Consider the following 22,583-nt stretch of genomic DNA (forward strand, 5'->3'; position numbering starts at 1 on the left):
TCTGACCTGGAACAGTTTGTTTTTCCAACGGTAAATGTTTCGTTTCAAAAAAAAATCGGCCGAATAATTGTCTGTTTATGTTGCGTCGGCTTAGTTGCCTTATCTAACAATCGTTTATTTTAGCTGTAAACAATTTCCACTGCAGTTGTTTTCAGCATTTTAAAATTCCGACAGAATCGAAATTTGCTTTTCTCATTGGTTGTAGTTTTACCAAATCCAATCAAACATCCGGCGCATCTGGAGTAGAGGTAAAACAACTGCTTGAGACGTCAAACATTTGCGATTCGAATCCGGTAGGGCCCTTTCTTGCCAACTAAGAGTTTTTGTGCTTTTTCGGACTATCTGTTTTCGTCTCTGTCTGTTTATATTGTCTGCTTAGTTCCCGTAGCTCAATAGCTTAGCTTTATTGCAAGTTGCTGTAATCCCAATGCTTGAGAAGACAAAGCCCGGAAGTTCGATTCCAGTTGAGACCTGTTTTGCTTGTAAATAAAGAATTTTGGCTTATTTAAATGATTGTCTGTCTGCTTATTTTGTCGGCTAGTTTCCGCGCAGAAATAGTGTTTTTTGAAGGTAGAGCTTTTTTCTAGCATTGATATTGCTTCTTGTAAAGCTTCTTTTGGTGATGATGGTTTCGTCGTTTGGTACAGGATGTTTTTTGGCTTTCTTTGCAATTTGTCTTTAAAAAAAAGATTTTTGAAGGCTTTTTTCAATTTGATTAATGTTTTTATATGTAATGAACGTAGAAAGGACTTTTTTGAAAAATTGGATTCGTTATAGCGTTACCAAAGCTCTTTGCGAAGTTTATAATGGTGCAGGCAATTTTGTTCCGGGTGTTTTGGACTTTTGTTGCAATTTTTATTGACGAAAATGATTTTTTTTTTAGTTTTTTTTTTCGATTGATTTTCATAGTCATTCGTATTTGTATTGCAAATGGTTCGAAGCTCAGCTCCGCCTCTGTGTTATATTTGACACAGTTGGGAAAACTCAATCCAGAATGTGGAAACTGCGATTTTCAGGACCTTGAAACAATTAGTTAATCTTTAAAATCCAGTACTGATATATCATATAGCGTATATTAGATCAATTTTCTCTGTCGATGAAAAAATTTTCTTTAGTTTCTGAGTAAATGTGTCCAAATTCATCAAGAAAATGTAATTTAAGAATAGAAAAAGTTTTTTCCATGAGTTAATTTATTACATGCTGACAGAGGTTCAGAGCTGAAGGTTTTTACGTGTCAATAAACGAATGGAACGCAGTTTTTCAGGAAATCATGCTTGTCCTGGCTTAATTTGGCTTTTTCACGATTTAATTTTTTCTTTCTTTTTAATTTTATTTTTTTTGTTAAAGAACGTTACGTTCTCCCATATTCCCATATATGAAATTTCAAGTTGCTCGCAAAAAATGTGAATAGTGTTAAGCTTAAACAAATGGATTTAAATTTTAAGACTTCACAGCGGAATAAAACAATTTATTTTTCTCCAGTCTTTTTAGTTTCATCAAAAAAGTTTTGTCTCGCCTAAGATATTTGGTATTCAGAGAGTTTCAATGTCACATTTTAGTTTTGTTTTTGAAAATGCTTCTATATTCGATCGGTTTTCGGTTCATTGACAGCTTTGTATTGGCTGTTCTTGGGTGTATATTCTAGCAAGTTCTGTATAGGTTCATTTTTGTCGCCTTATACTATGCTCCATCCCTGTGTCTCCTATTTTGAAACATTTTTTTCTAAAGTGAAGTAATGCAAAAAAAAATTCAGGCAAATTTTTTTTTGTATCAGGATTTTTATTTAGTTGCACGGTTAAAATTTAAAATTTGCTTTGTGTTTATTTAATGATTCGACAAAAAATGATTCGTTCTAATGATGCCTTCGGTTTCTTGTTAAGTTTAATGCGAGTCTTTTTTATGTACATTTGTTTGTCAAGGCATTAATGAACGAAGTAAAGGCACATATATAAATCATATTAGATTTTGTCTTCAAGGAGACGTTTTTTTAAATGCTCCTTTATGTCCAGAAGTGTACTAATACTTATTAATGCACTTATGAGTGTCACAATTCATATATTGCACTTCTAAAGTTTGTTCTAGTTAGTTTGCTGAAACGAAGGCAGATTGGGCTCTTAAACACCAAAAATGAAAACAAAACGAGAATCATTTCAAACCATAACAAACGCGTTCAATCTATTCTCCTAACAGACGGCTTAAGCAGTTTTTAAACTATTGGATATGTTGGTTAGGGATCATTTTTCATTTTGTAAGTTAAGCAGTAATGTTTTTCTTGCGTAGTTCCATCTTCTGATGATGCATATACCGTTTTTTTCAATAGTTTTTCGAGTTTGCTTTGTTGCTAGCTTTTTTGGCTATACTTTTTTTTGTAAGTGTGAAAGAACGAAGTGTTTTTATAGGTATTGTAGGCTATAGGTTTTATAAAGGTATTGATTTTTTTTTGTATTTTCAGGAAGTTTTTTCATGCTCATATTTGATTTCTTGGCGTTTGACTTATGATTTTTTCAAGTTCATTTCCTTTTCATTGTGAAAAGGACAGTAGACTTCATTAATCGAACAATAAGTTTGAACAGGTTGCGAAAAATGTGATCAACTTTTAATTTGGAAAGTACAAAAGCGTAACAATTTACAAAAAAAGTATATTTTTTGTGGTCGAAAGTTTCAAAGCTACTTGCACAGCAACCGGTTTCCTTGTTTTTGTTTTTGTATATTCTTTTCCTCTTTTTCACATTCTCTAGTTGAGTTTATCTAAATTTTACGGATGAAATTACTGTCCTCCAGCTATCGACAGGTTTTTTTGGGAGTGGAGAGATATCATCTAGATTTATATTCGAGTTCTCTGCGAATCAGAATCGATTATTTTAACTGAAGTGCCGAACAATTGTAATCCAAATTTCAAATAGTTGACATTTTGTTGTTGTGCACCCGCATTGATTTTGCTGATTTACACTTGTTTTCAGTTTTTACATACAGTGTTGTTAGAATGTCAAAAATGAAATAAGGAACCAGAGAAAAAATGAAATCAATAACCGAGGCTCAGTTTCCCAGAATTGGGAGTACTATGCGGCCTTAAAAAGAAGGGGGTCTTAAGAGTCAGTTGTAAATTAGGATGCGGGGTGTGGTGTAACCGAAAAAGGCCAAATAGTGGAGTAAAGATGTTGATAAATGCTCTGCGGGCGGGGATTTACTTTGATCCGATTAGTAGAGGTACAGTTTTAATGGGTTAAAGGTTAAGGACAAGTAGTGCTGTGCTGTCTTGTGCTGAATTAACTTTGTTATCTGCTCTACCCGATAAATTGCACAGGCTCAAAAATATTCCCAATTAGGTCGGAGGTGTATGTGCTTTGTGGTGAACTAGTTTTGAAATCTCTTTTCTCCATCTATCATCCTATTCCATGTGTGTTCAACGCAGTTTCCTTCTTAGCAGGTGTCATCTCAATTGTTTGTATTTCAACATACCATTGTTTGTTTTGAAGCAGACGCATTCTTCATAAAAAACATTCGCTAGGCTTAAAATTGCTTCTTTAAACCAAATGGTTGAGTGTTTCATTTTGCTTTAATATTTGACTGGTTCCATTTTATTTTTCACCGACCGAAGTGCTTAAATTATTCGAGGCTCTTTAATGGCAAATTTTGTATGGTTTTCCTTGAGTTGCGTTGGGTTACAAAAGATTTAGACGCCATTCATTATTTCGGATACCTGTTTCATATGTCTAAGGAAAATATAAAACGTCGTATGTTCAGATGGTATTAATTTTCGCTCTTCTTATATTGAAGGATTAAATGGTGTGAAAAATGGGAATTAGATTCGACATTGGTTGAAAAATAACACCAAATGACAAGGACGTGAAAACAACAATTAAAGCGTGAAGAGAAGAAAGGTAAGATGTGAAACAATTCTTTGGGTTGTTGGATAGTAGGGAGAGATGAGAAATAGTACTGTCATAATGGAGGTAAATAAAAGAGAAGGAGTCGCAGTTACACTACATATGCTCAATGATAGTGGTAAAAACAACGTCACGTTCAATTGTCGAGAGAGCAGCACAGTAGTAACAAACAAAAGAAAGATCTTGCTTTTTATTTTCCATTTTCTCCACTTGTGTGCTGCTTTAATTTAAGACTTATTTCCTAGTCGCGTCTATCTATACCTCCCTGAAAAAATTACATCAGTGTCTTTTTGTTCTCGCTCCATCTTTGCTTCATTTTTCCTTTCATCTCAAGCTCATATCATGAATGAATTATTTAATTCAGTTTGCTGAAGTTTTTATAGAGGCCATATGGTAATTTAGGTCGATTCTTTTGGCTTTCTTCCAAAGCAGCGCCTCAATAGCGCCAAAATCATACCGATAGCTGCTTGGCTTAAAAAGAACAACCATCTTATTTCATTCCACCGGTTTACTAAAGGAAATTTAGTTCACACTATCGACCGAATAGAAGATTCTGCAGTCGAATTCGAACCTATTTTGAAGGCCTGAAGAAAGAAATGACGAATTCGGCTCCAACAGGTAACCCAAGTTTTCCCATTCGATCAGAAAGTGATCGGTGGCGATATGATTTTTCTGGTGTTCTCAACAGGACAGGGAGCGGAATAAAGTAACTTTGGGGGTCGCAAAAAGTTTTATTTTTTTTGGTGGCTAAAAAAATTTAAAAAGAAAGTAGAGAAAGCTTCTATTTTCATTTAATAATAGCATAAACCAACATGCATGCACGTTTTTTATCAGAATTTTCTGACAGTTATCAGTTGTCTCCGAATACTGAAAATGAATGAGGAGTTTCACGCATGAAGGAATTTCAGGCAGGATATTTCATCACAAACTCCAAAAGTCTTCTTGTCTCTTAAACTTCCTGCTGTTTTTCAGCGAAAATAAAACAGGTTTATATATATATATATTTTTTTAGTTTTTGTTCTTAACTATGAGCGGAAAAAGTATGAAAAGATTTTTTTTCTGTACAGTTATGTTGTCTGTTTCATTCAACTGGAAAACTCATTCAGTTTTTTTTGTTTTTCGGGAATTCGCTTCATTTCTTTTTGCAATAAAATTTATCAGGCTTATTTGGTTGCCTCTTTTCTGAATAAAGATTAAGCCTATTTTGATTTAAAATTTGTGAATGTCGGAAGATCTTGTCTCTGTCTACGAGTTGACGTTTTTGCTGTATCAGATATCAAAGTTGCATTTTAAGATGTTTTTCTTAGCTTTTTCGCTCTTTCAATCTTTTTCCTTCATATTTTGCATGGATTATTTTGCTTTATTTTCAACAGAAGAGTTATCTCATAAATTGGTTCGCATATTGACACTCAACAGATTCAACCACTTTTTGCTTCCAAACTTTCCACAATTTGTGAACAGTCAATTATGTTCGTGTTCGGTTGTTTTCATTTTCAGATGTTATATGAACTTTTTTGGATATCAAAGTTCTGGGCAGTGACTGTTGATCTTCATTGTTCCGACCATTGAAAATGCAGAGGAACTTTGTATTCGGGTTGTAGTTTCTTTTTCTTTTAGTGATCCACGCAAAATCAGTTACCACAAATAATCATCGGAGTGAGTTGAGTGATATATCATATTAAAGTCTTTCAGTCGTGATTTGAGTTTAAAATTTCTCAGAACTAATTTCCCAGTGTCGAGAAAAATAGGTTTGAATTTTTGCAGGCTTGTTTATGCTTAAATCGGTTTGAAACGAGCAGGCATATTAATTTAAGCCGTTTGCTTTAACTTATTTTGCTGAATTTTAAATTTTTTCAAATGAAGTTAGTTTTTGGAGTTTTTTAACGCCATTTTGGGAATCACATCTTCAAAAAAGTTTGTTTTAAATGATTTTTTTAATGATTATTTTTTTGTTTTTCAAGTCATTTTTTTTTAAATTTGCTGTCCGATTTGCCTATTGTACTATGACTATCGAACGTGCCTTATTTCCAGTTTTTTTTTCAGATCTTTATAGCACCACCCAGATATAACGACACTAATTTGAAAAAGAAATTTGTGTGTGTGTGTGTGTGTCTTAAGAGTTTTACAGTAACCGGCTATCCTTGTTTAAATTTTGCAATTGATTTTATTCTGATTTCTCGCGTTAGATCTGCAGGTATTTGAATAGTTTTACGGTCTGATTTTATGGGTTTGGCTTTTGTGTTCATTCGTTCTTAGAGTTTTTCAAGTTTGCCTAGATGTCTTCAACCATTTTTGCCTAGGTGTCAACAATTTTTCTTCAGTTTGAATTCAAAGTTTGAAGAAAGTCATAATTTGTGGAATTGAACTGAAAACGTGAAGTTTCTTTTTTGAAAATTGAACAATTAGAATTTTTCATGCTTTGATATTTTTTAAACAAAGCGTGAAGCAATCGCCAAATCTATCTATTATTTATTTAAATGCAGGCTTCACTATCTTGCCATGTTTAAGCTCTTTTTACGTATTATTTTTGCACGTTTAAGCTATATCGTATATTGCAATGGTTAAGATTTTTTTTTGATTTTCAATTCAGTGTTTTATTTCACCGAGTTAAAAATCAGCGACCCAATGAGTGAGATGCTGTCAGGGCTCTATTATATATTTAAATGCGGGCTTCACTATCTTGTCATGTTTAAGCTCTTTTAACGTATTATTTTTGCACGTTTAAGCTATATCGTATATTGCAATGGTTAAGATTTTTTTTGATTTTCAATTCAGTGTTTTATTTCACCGAGTTAAAAATCAGCGACCCAATGAGTGAGATGCTGTCAGGGCTCTCAATTAAGAATGCCCAAATCTTTTTAGTTTACGAGATACGACGATTTTTTGTGATTTTTCAGAAAGTTTTCAGAAAGCACAAATTAAAAAGTAATTCAAGATTTGAAATTCCCAACCTTGTAGTTGGGTTCTGTAAGGATACTCTCAGCAATTCTAATTTGCAAAATTCGCGTGCAAATACGACTGCTGAAATGCTCTTACTTTCAGAGATGTGACGTTAGTTAGGTCATTTTGTTTTAAAAAAGTTCAAAGAACTCAGATATAAAAGATTTCGCTAAATTTGAGTTCTCATCTCAATAGTGAGGCTCTGTAAGGGGACTCCTAAGGGTGGAAAATTTTGCATCTAAATATGAGTGCTCAAATCCTTGTAGTTTTTGAGATATGACGTCTTTTGTGATTTCGAAAAATTTTAAGAAAAATATAATTTTCAAAGTTTGAATTTGCTAACCCTGTAGTCGGGGGCTGTTATAGTACTCTCAGGGTTTGCGAATCCTATCTCAACTAATTTACTACTATTAGTGCTTAAATCTTTGTAGTATTTGAGAAATGACATTTTTAATGGTTTTTTCAATAAAAGGTTTCAGAAAACTTGAATGAAGTTTATCAAAATTTGAAATTTCTAAGGGTGTAGTTGGGTACTGTGAGATTACTCTCTGAGAGCTGCAAAACTTGCGTTCAAATGCGACTGCTCAATTGCGTTTAGTATCCGAGATGTGACCTTTTTTATGTAATTTTAAGATTTATCAAAGGACTTAGATATAAAAAATCTTCACAAAGTTTTATGGTTTTTCAAATTTTGAGTTTAGAAAAACTTGATTATAAGAAAATTTTTCAAAATTTGAAATAACCAACCTTGTAATTGGGAGGTGTCAAAGTACACTCACTTGTACACTCACTGGTAAGCTCACAATATATGCGGCTTCTTATGAGTTGTCAAAAATTAGAAGCACCGGAGGTGCGTTAAGCGCTAGTTAATATTAAGCACAATAAAACTCATGATTGTTCCGCCACTTCACTAAATGGGAAGGGATTCTTGCGGAGGATGTGTTGTTATACTTGACGACCTCAAAGGAAGCTGGTGACGTCAAGTGTGGTATCATATTCGAGTCCTTTTGGTCGTTATTCAGATTCAAAAATTGATCAATTTTTTTTTTTGGGTTTTCGTTTTAAATCATATAACATGATCAGAGGCTCACTTCCAATTTTCTTTAGTCAAAATTGTTTTCGCTGTTATCATAACAATCATTCTTGAGTCTTCCTTACGTAATTGAATCGCCCTTCCAAGAAAAAAAAAACAGGAAAGTTGGATGAAAATCTTGTTTATTTGTGATTTTATGACCATAAAACTTTGTGGTCGGAGCATTCTGTGCAGGGATGGGGTGATATCTGATATTTTTAAAAATATCATATCAATCTGATATTTTTGATATATATCACGATATTTTTGATATTTTTGATATTCTCGGGGAACAGTTGGGGAACAAATACTCAGCCTATAGGAACACTTGAAAACTATTTAAAAACTGTAGTTTGCAAATGAACTTGAATTGGACGTTCTGTTGTTCAAGCATTATTCAAAACTTTAAATATGAACAACAGTTTTGCAGCTTTTTCGTTTCCAAGACGATTTCGGATTTCGCTATGTATCCACCCGTAACTTGAGAATAGTCGCTCAAGCGACGCCGTAGAAGGGCTGCATGACAAAAGCCCAATGATTATATCCTTCACGCTCTGCGGAATGTCAGAGCAGACAGGAGAATTTTGCAAGTTTCTCCTCAGTTTGGTAACATTGCCAGTGTTGTCGGTAACAAAACCAACTACCTTAAACTTGAATGTACTCTCGCTGTTTTCCACTGCTGATTCGGCCAACGTTTGAAGGTACTCGGCTGTGTGAGAATTGTCTTTCGTATCTACTGAATCCACAAGATACGTTTCTCCTTGACTAGTTGTAGCAGCCACGCAAACAATTGGTTGATTGTGAACATTTGACCATCCATCAAGGGACAGGGTAACGTGTTCATCTTTCAGAATGCCTGATGCTTTCTGCACACAATTATCATGCACCTTCTCAAGTAGCTCAGAAGCCAAAACTCTAGATCAAGATCAAAATCTGAAATATAAAGCAGTCAACTGTATAACAGCGTTGATAATTGGAAGATGACAAGTTGAAGAAAAAACGCGGCAAAAACCCAGACTGAATTGCCAGACAAATCACTGAACAAATTTGGCGGTAAACGAGAACAAAGAAAATCCGCGGTTCTTTTGATGGGAATATTAGGCAAGAGGCATGTCAAATTTACCTGATTTCATGATACAGCTGATATTTATGGATTTTTTTGTCAAAAATATCATGATATATATCATGATATTTATCATGATATTTATCACTTGATATATATCACCCATCCCTGATTCTGTGCTACTTTCACAGCAGCCTGTTGTCCTTCTTTAATTTAGATTTTCAAGCAGGCTTTGAATTTGCACTGCAAAAAAGAAACCAAAACAAAATCCTTGTACAGAATCCGAAATCTGAATGATGAGAATGCCCTGAAATTCACGCTTATTTTTGATTTTGTAACGGTTTGACTTCTGATTTCTTTAGTTTAGTTCATTTCCTTTGTTGGAGGGAAAGCAAAACCCACTATGAAACAGTTAAAGTGTAAAGTTCACAAAATTTTTTTGGTGCTTTGTATGTTTTTCTGCTTGATGCTTTTTTCTTAGATTACTGAAGGAAATTGCATCACCAATACTGTACCTGAAAAATTTTGAAATGCTCTAATGGATTTTGATTTGTATTTCTAATTGAGTGAATCTTTGTTTTTTTTTCAGATTAAGGACCATCTTTGAATAACCATATGTTTAAAAGTTTTGCGTCATTGTAAATTGCGTCTTTGCTCTTTTTCTTTGTATGGCTAAAATTTGGAAAAGATTGCGTGCAATTGATTTTACTTTGGCTTTGATAAATTTCGATCAGTCATGTTCCAAAACGTTAAACAATAGTTCTGTATACAATCATGCTTCGCTTTTGATACTTAGCGAATAATATCCGCGCCTATGAATGACTGATTCGATTCAACAACTATGAATTTACGAATATTGCATCTAGTAACGAACTGGCTCAATTTGGAATCAATAGGGGCGTGAGTGGGTAACGAGATTTCAAGTTTGGGTGTTCTTAATGGGTCTTGATAGTTTTCTGGTGAAAAGATAATACAAGAAATGGCAGTAAATCTTATGTCCTCGTATTTTTCTATTTCCCTTCCGAGCAATTTTGGATATCTCGCTATTCGACTGAAGCAACTGCACAGCCAAGAATGAAAACAAAAGTTCATTTGGCTCTCATGACAAAATACCAAATCTGCGACCAAGTTCAGTCTGCGACCAGTCAGGATTTGTCTGGCAATGTGCTTAATTGCCTTCTGATTTTTTGAGCATTGAATTCTGATTGACATGCATTTCGGACCTTTGGTCTTTTTTCACGTTTTCTGAACTATCCAATAAGGAATCTTATTACGTAGGTAGTTGTGTATTTTAAGTCACTATGCAGTTACCATCTCATCATGCTATAGGGGCACACAGACTTGTAAGAGAAGGAGGGAAATACTGAAAAGCAAAGGAATCCTAGACTAGACAAATCCCACGCCAGTCATGTAGACCATTGTCTTTGTCTGTTCTTTCTCTTAGGTTGGCTTATTGCTTACAAGTAGAATCTAATACGCATTTCCTTCTATTAACTTCTCATTTTTTCATTTTAAATTTCAACCTGCTTCTCAGCAGAAAAGCTTAAAAGTAATGTTGTGTTGTGTCTACGAATGCTTTTTCGAAAATGGTCACCAAACCAGATTTAAGAGTCATGTTGCAATTAAACAGAGGGCCTTGATGGTCAAACTGCCAATCTATGCCACCATTGACAAGTGTACGAGGAGGGTGTGTGGGAGGGGGGGAGCTATGCGCAATATGCGGGAAAGTAGTCATTCGAAATCATTAGACTTCGCAGGGAGTTTTAATTGTAAGGGACATTGGCTCCAATTGAAGAAAAAGTTAAACCAAATTTTGTGACCAAGCTTTGTATTAAAAAATGCATATAAAGGTTGAGTAACTGAGGAACTTACGATCTCAGATATCAGAAAGATTTTCATTAAGTGGTCTTTTAGAATCATTTTTGCGGCGACAACAACTGATTTTCATGATTACAGAATCAAGTTAGCGCTGATCAAGTTTTCTTGAATTGATAAATGCTCTAAATTTATGCCTTCAAAGTTTGTTCTGGTTCGTTACAGTCACCATATTTTACAGTTATGCTGAATTAATAGCTAATGATAGAATAATATATTGTTCGCATGACCAGTTTGAAATTATTTTGTCTGCTCAAATGTCTGCAGTTCATTTATCGCTTCAGTTGAACTGGCTCAATTTGTGTAGAATAAACATTAAATAAACGTTCGTCTTCTTCTGTGCAATCAAATGTTATTTAGGCGTCTGCCTTTCAGTGCTCCCTAACATACATATTCCCTCCTCTCCTTTCCCTCCATTTATGCCAGCCTCGCTTTACTCTGCAGTGCGTTGCCGCTGTGGCTCGCCTCTGATTTTCAACTGGAAACAAGTCTATACTTGGCTACCCTGACCAATCCTAGTCCGTCCACAGGAAAGGCTAGTATCTTTTAGTCTACCCGCTTTTTGGCCGATTTTTGCTACCTTTTTTGTCGTAATCCTATTGAAAAAATTAACTCATCAGGCAATTTTACACTTTTCACTTGCTAAAAGATTGTTTTTCAGATGTTTTTTGTTTGGCGTTGACTAACTGTGAGAAGTGTCGGCGTAGTTAGTATGGGTGAGGGGGAAATAAGTACCTTTAATTTGTTCAGTCTCTTTCTGGTATAGTCTCCAGTTCCAAAGTCTCTCCATTGACATTAGTTGGCTGGGCTGCAATAGTTCCAATAATAGCATGGCGGCTAGAACTGTTCCCACATGTTTTCACTTCATTTGTGCAGTATTGGTGTTGTCTGTGTCTGCTATTGCTCTATACCATTCAGCTCCCTCCCGCTTCCAGCTTATACGTGATATTTCTAAGACGCTAACTGCTCTGCTGATACAGTTGCATTACTAGCTGTAATGTATTGCTCCTAAGTGAAATAGATCGACTTGGATTCCATTTGATAGATACTCATAGCGCTACTGCTATAGCAGCCATAGAGCACTGCTGCAATCATAAAAGCACAGGACAAAAGTGCTCTGTGGTAAAATAACAACCTGTTCTAAGGTATCTCCGTCTGCTGAATTTGATCTGAGTTAATTTTGTGCTCTTTTGCGTGCGGTGGCGCCTGGTTACTTGTGTTGCTTACTTACTTCTATTTCGATATTTTACACTTGCACTTGTGGCTGCAATCGCAATTGAATCGGGTAGGGTTCAACAAGACAGAAGAATGAGGGGTTGGTTGGGTGCAAATAGAGTTAGAGAAGAGCCAGCACCCAGCGTGCCCAGGGACTATTGAGTGTTAAATACTTACTACATGTGGTTGTTGCGGTACACAAGAGTTATTCGCTGTTGTCAATGTGTGTAGTGTGTACCTTCCTACACAAACAAATGCAGCAGCCAAACATCGATGGGTTTAGGGTAGTGGTTGGTAGTATTAGTTAGTACGTACCAGTGCCACTAGTATTGCTAGTAGTGCTTTATGGTACTAACTAGCCGCCACTAGAGCTATCCACCTATCCATGCACACTTCAAACGGAATTGTGAATTAGGCTGTGCTCTAAATAAATTGCATTTTTCTCTTTTTTGCTACTTCCACGAACTTATTATCTCGTGTAGTGTTGCTAGTCAGTGATGAGAGAGTGATACATCATGCAACATGAAAGGATAAAAATGGAAATGCTATTTGATTTTTGAAGCTGCCGTCTTACGGGTTGGAGGCTCTTCCTCTAGCATAGCATGCTCAGCTACCCTGCTGGTAGTATTTGTATCGATTCTGTTTTGATTGTGAACTCGATCATCGCTTCCGATTCTTCTCATTTACTTTTCAGTCAATAACTACAAACATTAAAAATCGAATTCTTTTCGAATTTATTATCACTGCAGTTTCGTTGCAGATTTCTGAGATTTCTGTATTTTGTCCCATTTATTCGTGACTGCTATATTTAATTCACCGCAAACTGCTGCAGCTGCTGTTTTTATGTTCTATTTAGTGTGAACCACAATTATGGTAAGTTGAGTTTTTCACATTTAGTTTACCAGCAACGTTTATAAGGTTTACTTGTGTTCGTTCAATAGAAAATGAGGTGCGAAAAAGTATTTTAGATTTCTAAAAATGAGTCGTTGGCTGGAGTTGAAATTTGGGACACCACAATTTGTTGCATATTTGTCGATTGTCATTAATGATTAGTGCAAAATTTTTACTAGTTTTTTTCTAAAATTCGTATTGCTTGAAAATGAGATTGTAATTGTTTTTTTCCAGCATCTTCAAGTTGCATCATTATTTCGCACCACGAGATTGAAAAGCGAATAAATGTTGTTTCATCATCGATGAAACCAATGTTTTTTGAGTTGCACATGTTTGCAAGGAAATAATAATAATTCTAATCCTCTTCGTTGAGTTTGTTTCTTTTGAGAGCTTTGCTTCTATGTTCAAGTCATTGTTCCTGGGGATCTGTACATACTAGCATGTTATACAAATTTTGACTCTTGTTGCGAGTCTTAAGTGCAATCTTTCTCTGGCTGTGAATTTATTGTTTTTTGTTTTAAAAGAGATAATTGAAACATTGCCAGCAGCCAAGTTCTGTTTGGAAAACATCCATGCTTAATATTTTTTTTAAAAAAAACAATCAATTGTGCTGAAATCGTTTTTAAAAAGAATATTTTTGTGTCAGTTAATTTGTTACCGAACTCTTTTTTATTTCGCTTACTTCTAAATCAACACTAAGCAAGTGTATCCGAGATGGTGCGAGGTAAGAATGACAACAGGATATCAAAAGGACCTTTTATCTAACAGTAAACGATCAAAGTTAGTTTTCACTTAAATAATTGGGAACTGTTTTCCTTCGATAATAAAAGAAACAAGACTGCTCGTATCAGGGCGAAGCCCTGAATGTTCCGACCGCCTTTTAATGTTTATGGAGCAGTAATAGCATTTAAGAAATTAAATGAAATAAAACAAAATGAAAATTTTTTTTTCTAAAATTTGAATTTTTTAATGAAAATCATCCCCCCACACGCCATATTAAGTACAAAAGGATATATTTCGCTCCTTGTAACAAGTAAACCTCCACTTACGCATTAATAGCGAGAAATATATTGCTCGTTAATTGGCCATCATGGCAATCTTTAAACCCCCATAACTTGACAAAAATGACAGCAGCTGAGAAATATTTTTAAGTTTGAGGTAAAGACAATGCTTTACAGATGATATAAAAATGCGTCAAATAGGGCTAGTTGAAAAATCAGATAAAAAAAGTCGGGAGAAATAAAAAAAAAGGCATAAATACTTCGTCACTTTCTTTGAAATTCGGAACGTTAAAAATGGATTGCTCATTAATTTTTGCTATCAAGCGAAGAATTACAAATGTCATTGGCCCTTTGAAGCTCAAAGTTTTGATCATTTTTAGCTCATGAAATCTTATGGCGCCAAAGGTATCTTTAGAAACATTTTAGGATCAGCCAGCCAAAAATGGAAATCTTAAAATAATACTAAAGGTAGTCAGGGGTTCGAATCACTTGGGGGAGGGGTCGTCCGCATCTTCTTCCTAAATGCGCTACTGTTTTTACATGTAATCAAGTTCCTCAGATATTCATCAGAATGACTGTCTTGAGAAAAAGCGTTTTGAACGTTTAGCTTTTTAGTCTTAATTCGAGCGCGTAAAGCAAGCAAGTGTTATAATATAATAGGACAAAAGACTTTTTTGAAGCCCTGAAAAGCTTCGTTTGCCCCTGGAAAATTTCTGTTCGAAGCTTAAATCAGTGTTTCATCGGAATCAAAAATAAATAAACTTCATTTGTTTTCTTTTTTTTTTGGTCTGGTTTTCTATGGCATTTTTGATTATGCGTAAATTACTAATGTTCAAAGCCTGGGTCTAATTCCTCTTTTCAAGCCACATACAAGAAACGACCCAAACTTTAAAATAACAGTTTGTATGTTTTTGAGCTTTTATCAATGTGGTCTGAACTGTATGCACTACATAACTTGCAACGGGCTGCTCTTGTATTTCAGAAGTCAAAATTTTCACTTAATTTCAGTGTAAACTAGATATTTTTTTTCGCGGTTTGACTTTGTTCTTGAAGTTTAGTTCATTCCCTTTGTTAAAAAAAGCAAACTTTACTATCAAACAGCAAAAGTTTTAAAATCTTATAAAAAACTTGATCGACTTCTAATTTCGAAATGAAATTTAAATTTTTAGATTCCCCAGCGGATTTTCATTTTCCCCAGCGGAATAAAATTTTTAACTATTGATCCAGTTTTCTCTTTTAAATTCGAAAGCTGAAGTTTTTTTTTTAAAAAGCAAGTCAGTTTTTTTGTTTCCGTGCGTACGCTTGATCTTTTCTAACGGTCTGTTAGGCATGTTTTTAATAGCAACTGTTTTGTGTGATATTTATTACGCCCCAAAAACTTGACCAGAAATTACTACAGCTATTTTTTGAGAAGTTCAAACTGCTGCCGGAAAAAACGTGATTGACTTCTTGCTTGAAAAATAGAATTTAATTTTAAGTACTATTGGAGGAATGTAGATTAACTTTTGATTCAGTTTTTCTCCAATTGAGCGATATATTTTTGACTTGAAAGCCGAAAAGTTGGCTTTTGTTGCAATACTTTGTTGGATTGAAAGGTGACAATTGGTCAATATGCTGGACTAATTATGCGCTTATTTATGGATTTTTGTATTATACTCAACGCGGAATTGCGCGTGCGCGTAGGTAAGACCAAATTTCCACGTTTTCAAAGAATCGTTCCGGCCAGAAAAAATATTTTTCAATACTTGCTTTGAGTTTACCCACAAAGCGATTAAAGTTATTTGATCCAATGTCTGTCATGGGAATACTTTGTGCGACATGGCATAGCAAAACCGGCTACACGTGTTACTGTACGCTGACATTTTTGACATCACTTATGGCGAACTATTGTATGTTGTGTTTTTCAAGTATACCCTGAATAACAGTAGTTTAAGTAATGTCTTGTAAGTTTAATGTCTTGTAGATCTCTTGTCTTTTGTTATTTATGCAAGTGGACAAGTAAACTGAATTATTCTGAGCACTTCGTCCAAGTGTGCGATGGTCACAATAGTTTCTAAGAGTCTGAGATCGAAGGCCTAGATTTTCATCCTTTTGACAACTTTGATTTTGGTTCAATTATTGAATTTCGCGTTTAAAGAATTATATGTATAAATGAACAAACTGGGCCAAATAACAGTGACGCCTCTTAGAGTACTTTTGAGGGCATCAAACAAAGTCGAGATTCAGATTTCAACACCGATTTGAACCCTACAGAAGATGGCTGGGCTATTTTAAATTCGACTCCACTGTATTATGCGAGCATAGTTGGGGCGCTTTAGCACTTTGATGCAGTGAAATTGTGTCAGTTTTGAGCAAACTTTGAGCTCCCAGATGATGTATGTTTAATAACTTTGGTCAAACAAGATTTGGCCCGATTTTGCGATCCCATCTAGTATGTAGTACGGTGCTGCTACTATTAAACCTATATAGCCTAGGAATGGGAATGCCAAATGTTAAATTGTTTGAACCAACTTCGCTCTAGCTCTCAAAATATATCTCACATTTGGATCGAGCTAACATTTGCAATTGTTATTACACTGAATGAAAAATTCTGATTCAACTTGGCTTTAATTGACTTCGTGTTAGTTTATTATTGTTACTATGGCGCCATCATTTTAGTTCACGTCCAAATCGTGCTAAGATTTTAAATCGCCGGCTTCTGTTTTGGTGAACTAACTCAAGACCACAATTCTACCTCAGTGGCCAAAGAGGGTAAACGTAATTTCTTACTTCAAGCTTCATACCTCGCTTAGTCTTCGTTCATAACCTCGCGAAAATTTCGCACTTTTAAACGCAGTGCAAATCCCAATTGGTTTTTCACGAATTTTTTGTGTGATTTAATAATTGATAATAATAATAATTGTTTTCAAGCGATATCGTTATAGAGAATGATGCAAATATTTGAAGTTTTCCTACAAAAGCATCAATTGAGAAAGTTATGACGTTAGAAAGTTGTCTAGTATATTTTCAGATTTGATTTTGTGCTGTAAATAATGTAATCGCCCAGTGGTTACTATTTCTTGGTAGTTTACGGCCTGGAATTTTTGACAGTTAGGTTTTCGTTTCTTTTCAAGAAAGAACATTTAGCTCAAGTGTATTTATCAATTTGAACGTGTTCTTTCTCTGTTATAGGCACTATTGGGTGCGTGAAAACTTCTCAGAAAGTGCAGTGAGTGGCACTACAGCAGCAGACCACGGCATATCAAGACACCCTCCTCTAAGCGCTCCTTCTCTGTTCGACCCAAAATCAGCCGCCGCCGCCGCGTCTTCGCCAATCAACAACCCCCAGCAGAACAAGTTCGCCCCCTTCACAAACCACACAACTGAGGCACAATCTCGTAAATTCTCAACACCTCACATAACCTCACTCTTCCCCGCTTTGACCCCCACCGAAGCCCAGAGGAACCCTTTGTCGAACACTTTGAACGAATCGCAGCAGAACCAAGCATCGCGAAGATTCAGTACAGGGGACTGTTTTAAAGATTTAGTAACAAGCTTGTACAGTGGCCAAACTAATATTACACAGCCTATTGTCGCAAACAGTAATGGGCATTTAAACTGGCAACAGAGTCAAAACGACCAACAGAAATTACTGTCGTCCAATTTCGCAAACCCACTTAACTCGAAAAACGCTTTAAACTCATTTCCTGAACTGCCACAGTGTTCAACTGCAGAGTCAAAACCTAGTAGTTTTCTCTCACAACTTAAAGACCCGAAGAGACTTCGAGCGATAGAGGAGAAGCAGAACTTCTTGGCGAAGCAGCACTTGAACGACTTAGCCGAGAGTAGTGTGCAGGCTTCTTGTGTCGAAACAGAGGAGGTTTTGGAAAAGTTTTTCCGCACTCCTCTAGCTTTCAATCGCAGTCCGCCTGGATCTGTCCTCGATAAACCCTATTTACGCTCGGAAGGATTAGGCGACGATTTTTCCAATTTCGGTTCCTGGGATTTTCAAAACCGAAACGAAATCCCGCTTAGAATATTTGTAGGAAACGAAGGATCGGAGATCAGCAATGCGAGTTTTCTAAATAACAACAACGTCACTCCTAGAAGTGGTGAATGCTCTAGGCTGTTGAAGCTAATTACAGATAAAAACTCGGGGGGATCCAACTTAAATTCACCGATTGGGAAAAGCTACGAAGGAACACCTCATATAAAGCAAGAACCGCTGTCCAACTATGAGAGCCAAAGTTGCCACCGCAGTCCCTATTCGAACTCCACGCAGATTATGTTAAGTCTGCTCGACCAGAAAAGGTCAAAATTAGCTCCAAAAGTGGCACCGCTTCAAATAGCACCTTTTCGAAGCCTGAACGCGGCGGAGAACGAGCAGATCTCAGATGACGTAATACTTAGTCCAGACTACGCAATCCAGCAGGGCTTTCCAGACAATTTACGTAATAATAGACCAATGACGTTGCTCCAAAGTGGAATGAATTGTTTCAATGGCGCTGGCATGGTCCAAGTGGCGTCCGGGTCCCCGAGCCAGATGGGGATGAACTCCATGGTACCCAGAGTGGTCAATGAGAACTCCCTGATGAAGATGGAAGGGGGACACCACGGAGGTGGAGGGTACCCATCCCCAGGAAATAACGCGTCTCCAGGGGTGACCAAAAAACGAAGTCGTCTGCCGTCACATGGTGATTATAGCTCTAACAAATTCTGTACTTTTATTGGTATTAATTATTTACTAAAATGTTTTTTTTTCTAGCTTTTCGAAAGTTTCTGCATTTTGTCTTCTGTTAATTTATTGTAGACTGTGAATGGTAATAAGCAGGTGCTATAAGCAAACACTAGAAGACAACTTCATATCTTGTTTTAAGATGATGTATCAACAAATTAAATGATAGATATGAACCGCTCTTGTGACCCTTGTTAAGAGAATATGCAATTTAGGGGTTGTTTTTTGGACTGGGATGTTGTCTCGCCATTACGCAGCTAGGACAGATTTTGGTGGGCCTCGAATCATCTACCTTTCGTCAGTGATACTTAGCGCCTTCACTGTCGCTCCCCTTTTTGGACCATGATACAACTAATAAGTAATTAGATGTTAAACGTCGACTGAAATATTTCTCAGGTCCTCACGCGAAGCGACAGAGCATGGACCACGGTCTGTCGCCTATGGACAACAACAACAGAATTATGGGCATGAACTCAACGCATAACGACAACCAAAACTTGAACTCTTCTACCTCACACAGACAGAATGAGAAGAGAGGAGACTCTTCCAGCAGTCCCTCTTCTGGCCTGGACAGTGACAAGAACCAGAATCGCCCTCATTGCCAGGCGTCTGCAGATTACATGGAGGACTTGGGCTTCTCATTTCCTCAATTGGGAGAAGGTAATTAAGAGTAGCAAGTTAGAGTAGTGTGAAAAGCACATAGCACTTGATCTTGAAACAGTTATAATGCAACACTTCACTCCAACGGCTTCTTTTTTTATAACTATACTTCAAAAATATCTATTCTCACCAAAATTTATCCATCAACGCAAGTTACCCATCTGGAATTAATGTCATTGTTTGAGTACACATTATATTCTGCTAATTTCCTGTCTTGGTTAGTCGCATCACACATTTTTTTACGATGGCTAGCCTCTACTACACATTTGAATAGTCAGACTGCTTTACATGTAATCAAATTACATGTACGCATTTATGACATAAAGGCGTGTTCAACTTCAAAAGAGGAGATAGGACAGCTACCCGAAATCTTTTGGGGAAATTCAAAATGCGCTTGGTGCAAATGTCCGAGCTAAAATGCCGGAAACACATGAAGACCACGCGAGCCGCCCAAAAAATTTTAACACCTTAGATTCTAAAAAAAATCTTCAAGACACTTAACACAAATAAATTAAGAAAAAAAATGTAATTGAATCATTACCCCGAAGCATTGCTTAAAAACATATTCATGAATTTAACAAGGATCCGACCACATTGATAAGAAAACTTCAAAAATCACCCTTTTCTTTTTTTAAATTTGTCTTTTGTGCGTTGGTGTTGTGATGAAATGAACAAAGTTAAAGCTAATAACATCAGTAAAACAAGGATAGCAGCTTGCTGTGCAAGTAGCACAGATTGTTCCGACCATAGTCCTAAAAATTACAACAAAAAATTATTTTAAAATTGTGTCGTTTTTTCGGCGTAGTGTGGTAAAAAAAGAGCTGAACAAGAAACTAGATATTAGGCATATTCGACAGTCATTGTAAAATAAGCAAATAAAATAATTTTCAGTTTTTTGAATTTTTGTAGTTTCTGATTCCAAAAAGGCGCTAAAATACTGAAAAAAAAACTAAAGCTACTCGAGTAAAAGTAAATTTTTACGCTTTAAATTAAACTTTTTTAAGCTTTTTAGGCACTAAATAAAGCAATTGTAAGCCTGCCCGTTCCCTTCATTCGCTCGAATTAAGATGAAAAACCAAAAATTCCAAACAGGTTTTTCTCGAAACAGGGAAAAAAACAGTAGAAAAAAATACGAACACACCCGTATACAAAGTTCCTCTGCATTTTTCAAATAGTCGAAACAATAATCAGATTAGACAACAGTTTTCTTCGGAGAAGGAAAATAACAAAAATGTTAATAAATGAAAATGAAAATAAAAGAATGATATGAGTTCTTGATATGATCAGATAACTTTACGAACGCGTAGAGCGTTTGTGAGTTAGCTATAATCTGCTACAGTCTGCGGGAGTTGTGTAGGAAACGTGAATTAAAAAAATTTTCGGAGAAATTTTCAAGTCTTTTTTAATGCCAATTTTTTCGCAGATTTTCTAAAATTTATTGCCAAGAAGGCTCTAAATGAAGCTCCAAAAACTCTCTTCAAGTAGCTAAATAAATAGTTTTTTTTGTTATTATAGCATCTATAATCGCCTAAATTTGGGCTCGAAATTAGTCTAGAACCCAAAAATTTCAAAGTGTTTTTTTTTCGACACAGAAAATTTTTTTAGTGTCTGTTGATCGGGACTGAAAGGGCTTCAATATGATATGTATCTTAGCTTATACTAATAATTATGTTTCCACGATTTTGCATAGAAAAGAACTAAAACATCCGAACACAAGTTTTTCAGTTCATGCCTTCCTTGTAAAACGTCTCTCGCCTTTGCTTTATATTTATCTATAGATATATAGAGTCTTAAGCGAATGCAATTCTACTCCTGAAAACATTTTCTAAGCACCATTATTTTTTGTATTTATGGTTTTTGGTACAAAAGAAGATTATTTAAAAAGTACTCGTAGCATATTTGATACAAGGATAGCCGGTTGTTTTGCTAGTGGCACAGAATGATTTGAGCAGATCCATAGAAAAATAGAATTTTTTCTTTAAATTTAACTATCGTTTTTCGTGCGTGATGTGATGAGAGAACTATACAAACGCGTAAAAAATTTGGATTCAGCATGATCGAAATTTGTTGTCTTCGAAAAATAAATATCTTACAAAAAAAAACAGAAGTCTTTTCTGTTTTTAACACAATATTTTTTAAAAACTTTTAATTGCCAAGAAAGCGCTAAATAAAGTCCTTAGCTAGTTTTACTTTTGGTTAAATCGAGTGTTTTTTTAGATGAAATGACCAATAGTATATCGAACGTAACTCGATTGCTTTACTCGCTCGAAATTAGACTGAAGCTCAAAATTTTCAAATACAAAATTTTCGATGTGGTTCACTGAAATGTCGTTTCTCGACACTGAAATTTCCTAATGTTGTGCGAATCATGACTGAAAGGGCTATATTACTCGAACCATTCTGATGATTATTTATGGTTCCTGATTTCCTCCCCATTTTCAATTGTCGAAACAAAAGCCAGTGATTTAAATAGCAAATATTTCTCAAAATTTATTCCTATTACTTGAGCCACTTTACTTGAGAACTTGTTGATTCTGCAGCATAGTTCTGAAAGTATTATCAGTTAAAATGTGTAAATAGTTGTCAGTTTTTCTAGTTTCATTTGTATCTCCCTTTTCTAAAATAAGAAATTAATTTTTGTCGACATTATTGCCGAAAGCAATGCGTTTTGATTACGTGGATCTCGATTAGTTTTCGAGTTGAACTTTGTCAAGAGTTTGATTGATTGAGGTCTCTTAATGTTGATGTTATTTCCGGTACAAATAATGCTTGTATCATCAGAGAATTGAATCAACTCAACAGTCGTACCTATTTCATATATGAAATCGTAAACGCAGAAGATAAAAGTATGTGGACCTAAAACGCCCTGTTTAAAACTGTATTTTGACCCCAACTAAAAGTAAAATTTTGATTATAAACGCCTAAAAAACCCTGTTGCTCCGAAAAACCATGTTGAAGAAGTTTGCGACGCTAATTTAGTGTATCATATTTAATTAAACTATTGTTTTTCAGGCGACGACATTGACGAGATGATTCAAAACTTGCCAATCGACGATGATTTCCTGAATGACCTGCAGATGTCACGAAACGACATCCCTACCCCGCCCTCGGGACAATCTGGCGATTCGTGTGCCACCTTCCCTGGTAAATTGCTGCAACTGTCATTGTAGTTTTGTGTCCTGAAAACCAGAAGTTGTTGAACATGTACAATCAGGAGTAGTTTGATTTCATTTCATGAGATTCATTTATGATTTGATTCAATTAG

The 22,583-nt window shown here is 35.6% G+C and overlaps 2 protein-coding genes across 5 annotated transcripts in view; both read left to right on the forward strand.

Moving 5' to 3' along the window:
- The window catches only part of LOC134846099 (uncharacterized), a 434,549-nt gene that overhangs the window by 70,032 nt on the left and 341,934 nt on the right, over positions 1-22,583 (forward strand). The window lies entirely within an intron of this gene.
- The window catches only part of LOC134846096 (uncharacterized), a 57,980-nt gene that overhangs the window by 24,607 nt on the left and 10,790 nt on the right, over positions 1-22,583 (forward strand). For all 4 annotated transcript variants that reach the window (XR_010162784.1, XM_063863310.1, XM_063863307.1 and 1 more), the window contains 3 exons: positions 17,116-18,617; positions 19,055-19,318; positions 22,331-22,462. Coding sequence is in view for 3 of the 4 variants with exons in the window: in XM_063863310.1 (XP_063719380.1) it covers positions 17,116-18,617; positions 19,055-19,318; positions 22,331-22,462 (1,898 nt within the window). In the remaining variant the exon portion in view is untranslated. The remainder of the gene's footprint in view (positions 1-17,115; positions 18,618-19,054; positions 19,319-22,330; positions 22,463-22,583) is intronic.

Source organism: Symsagittifera roscoffensis, chromosome 5 (genome assembly GCF_963678635.1).
Source record: "Symsagittifera roscoffensis chromosome 5, txSymRosc1.1, whole genome shotgun sequence".
NCBI lineage: Eukaryota > Metazoa > Xenacoelomorpha > Acoela > Convolutidae > Symsagittifera > Symsagittifera roscoffensis.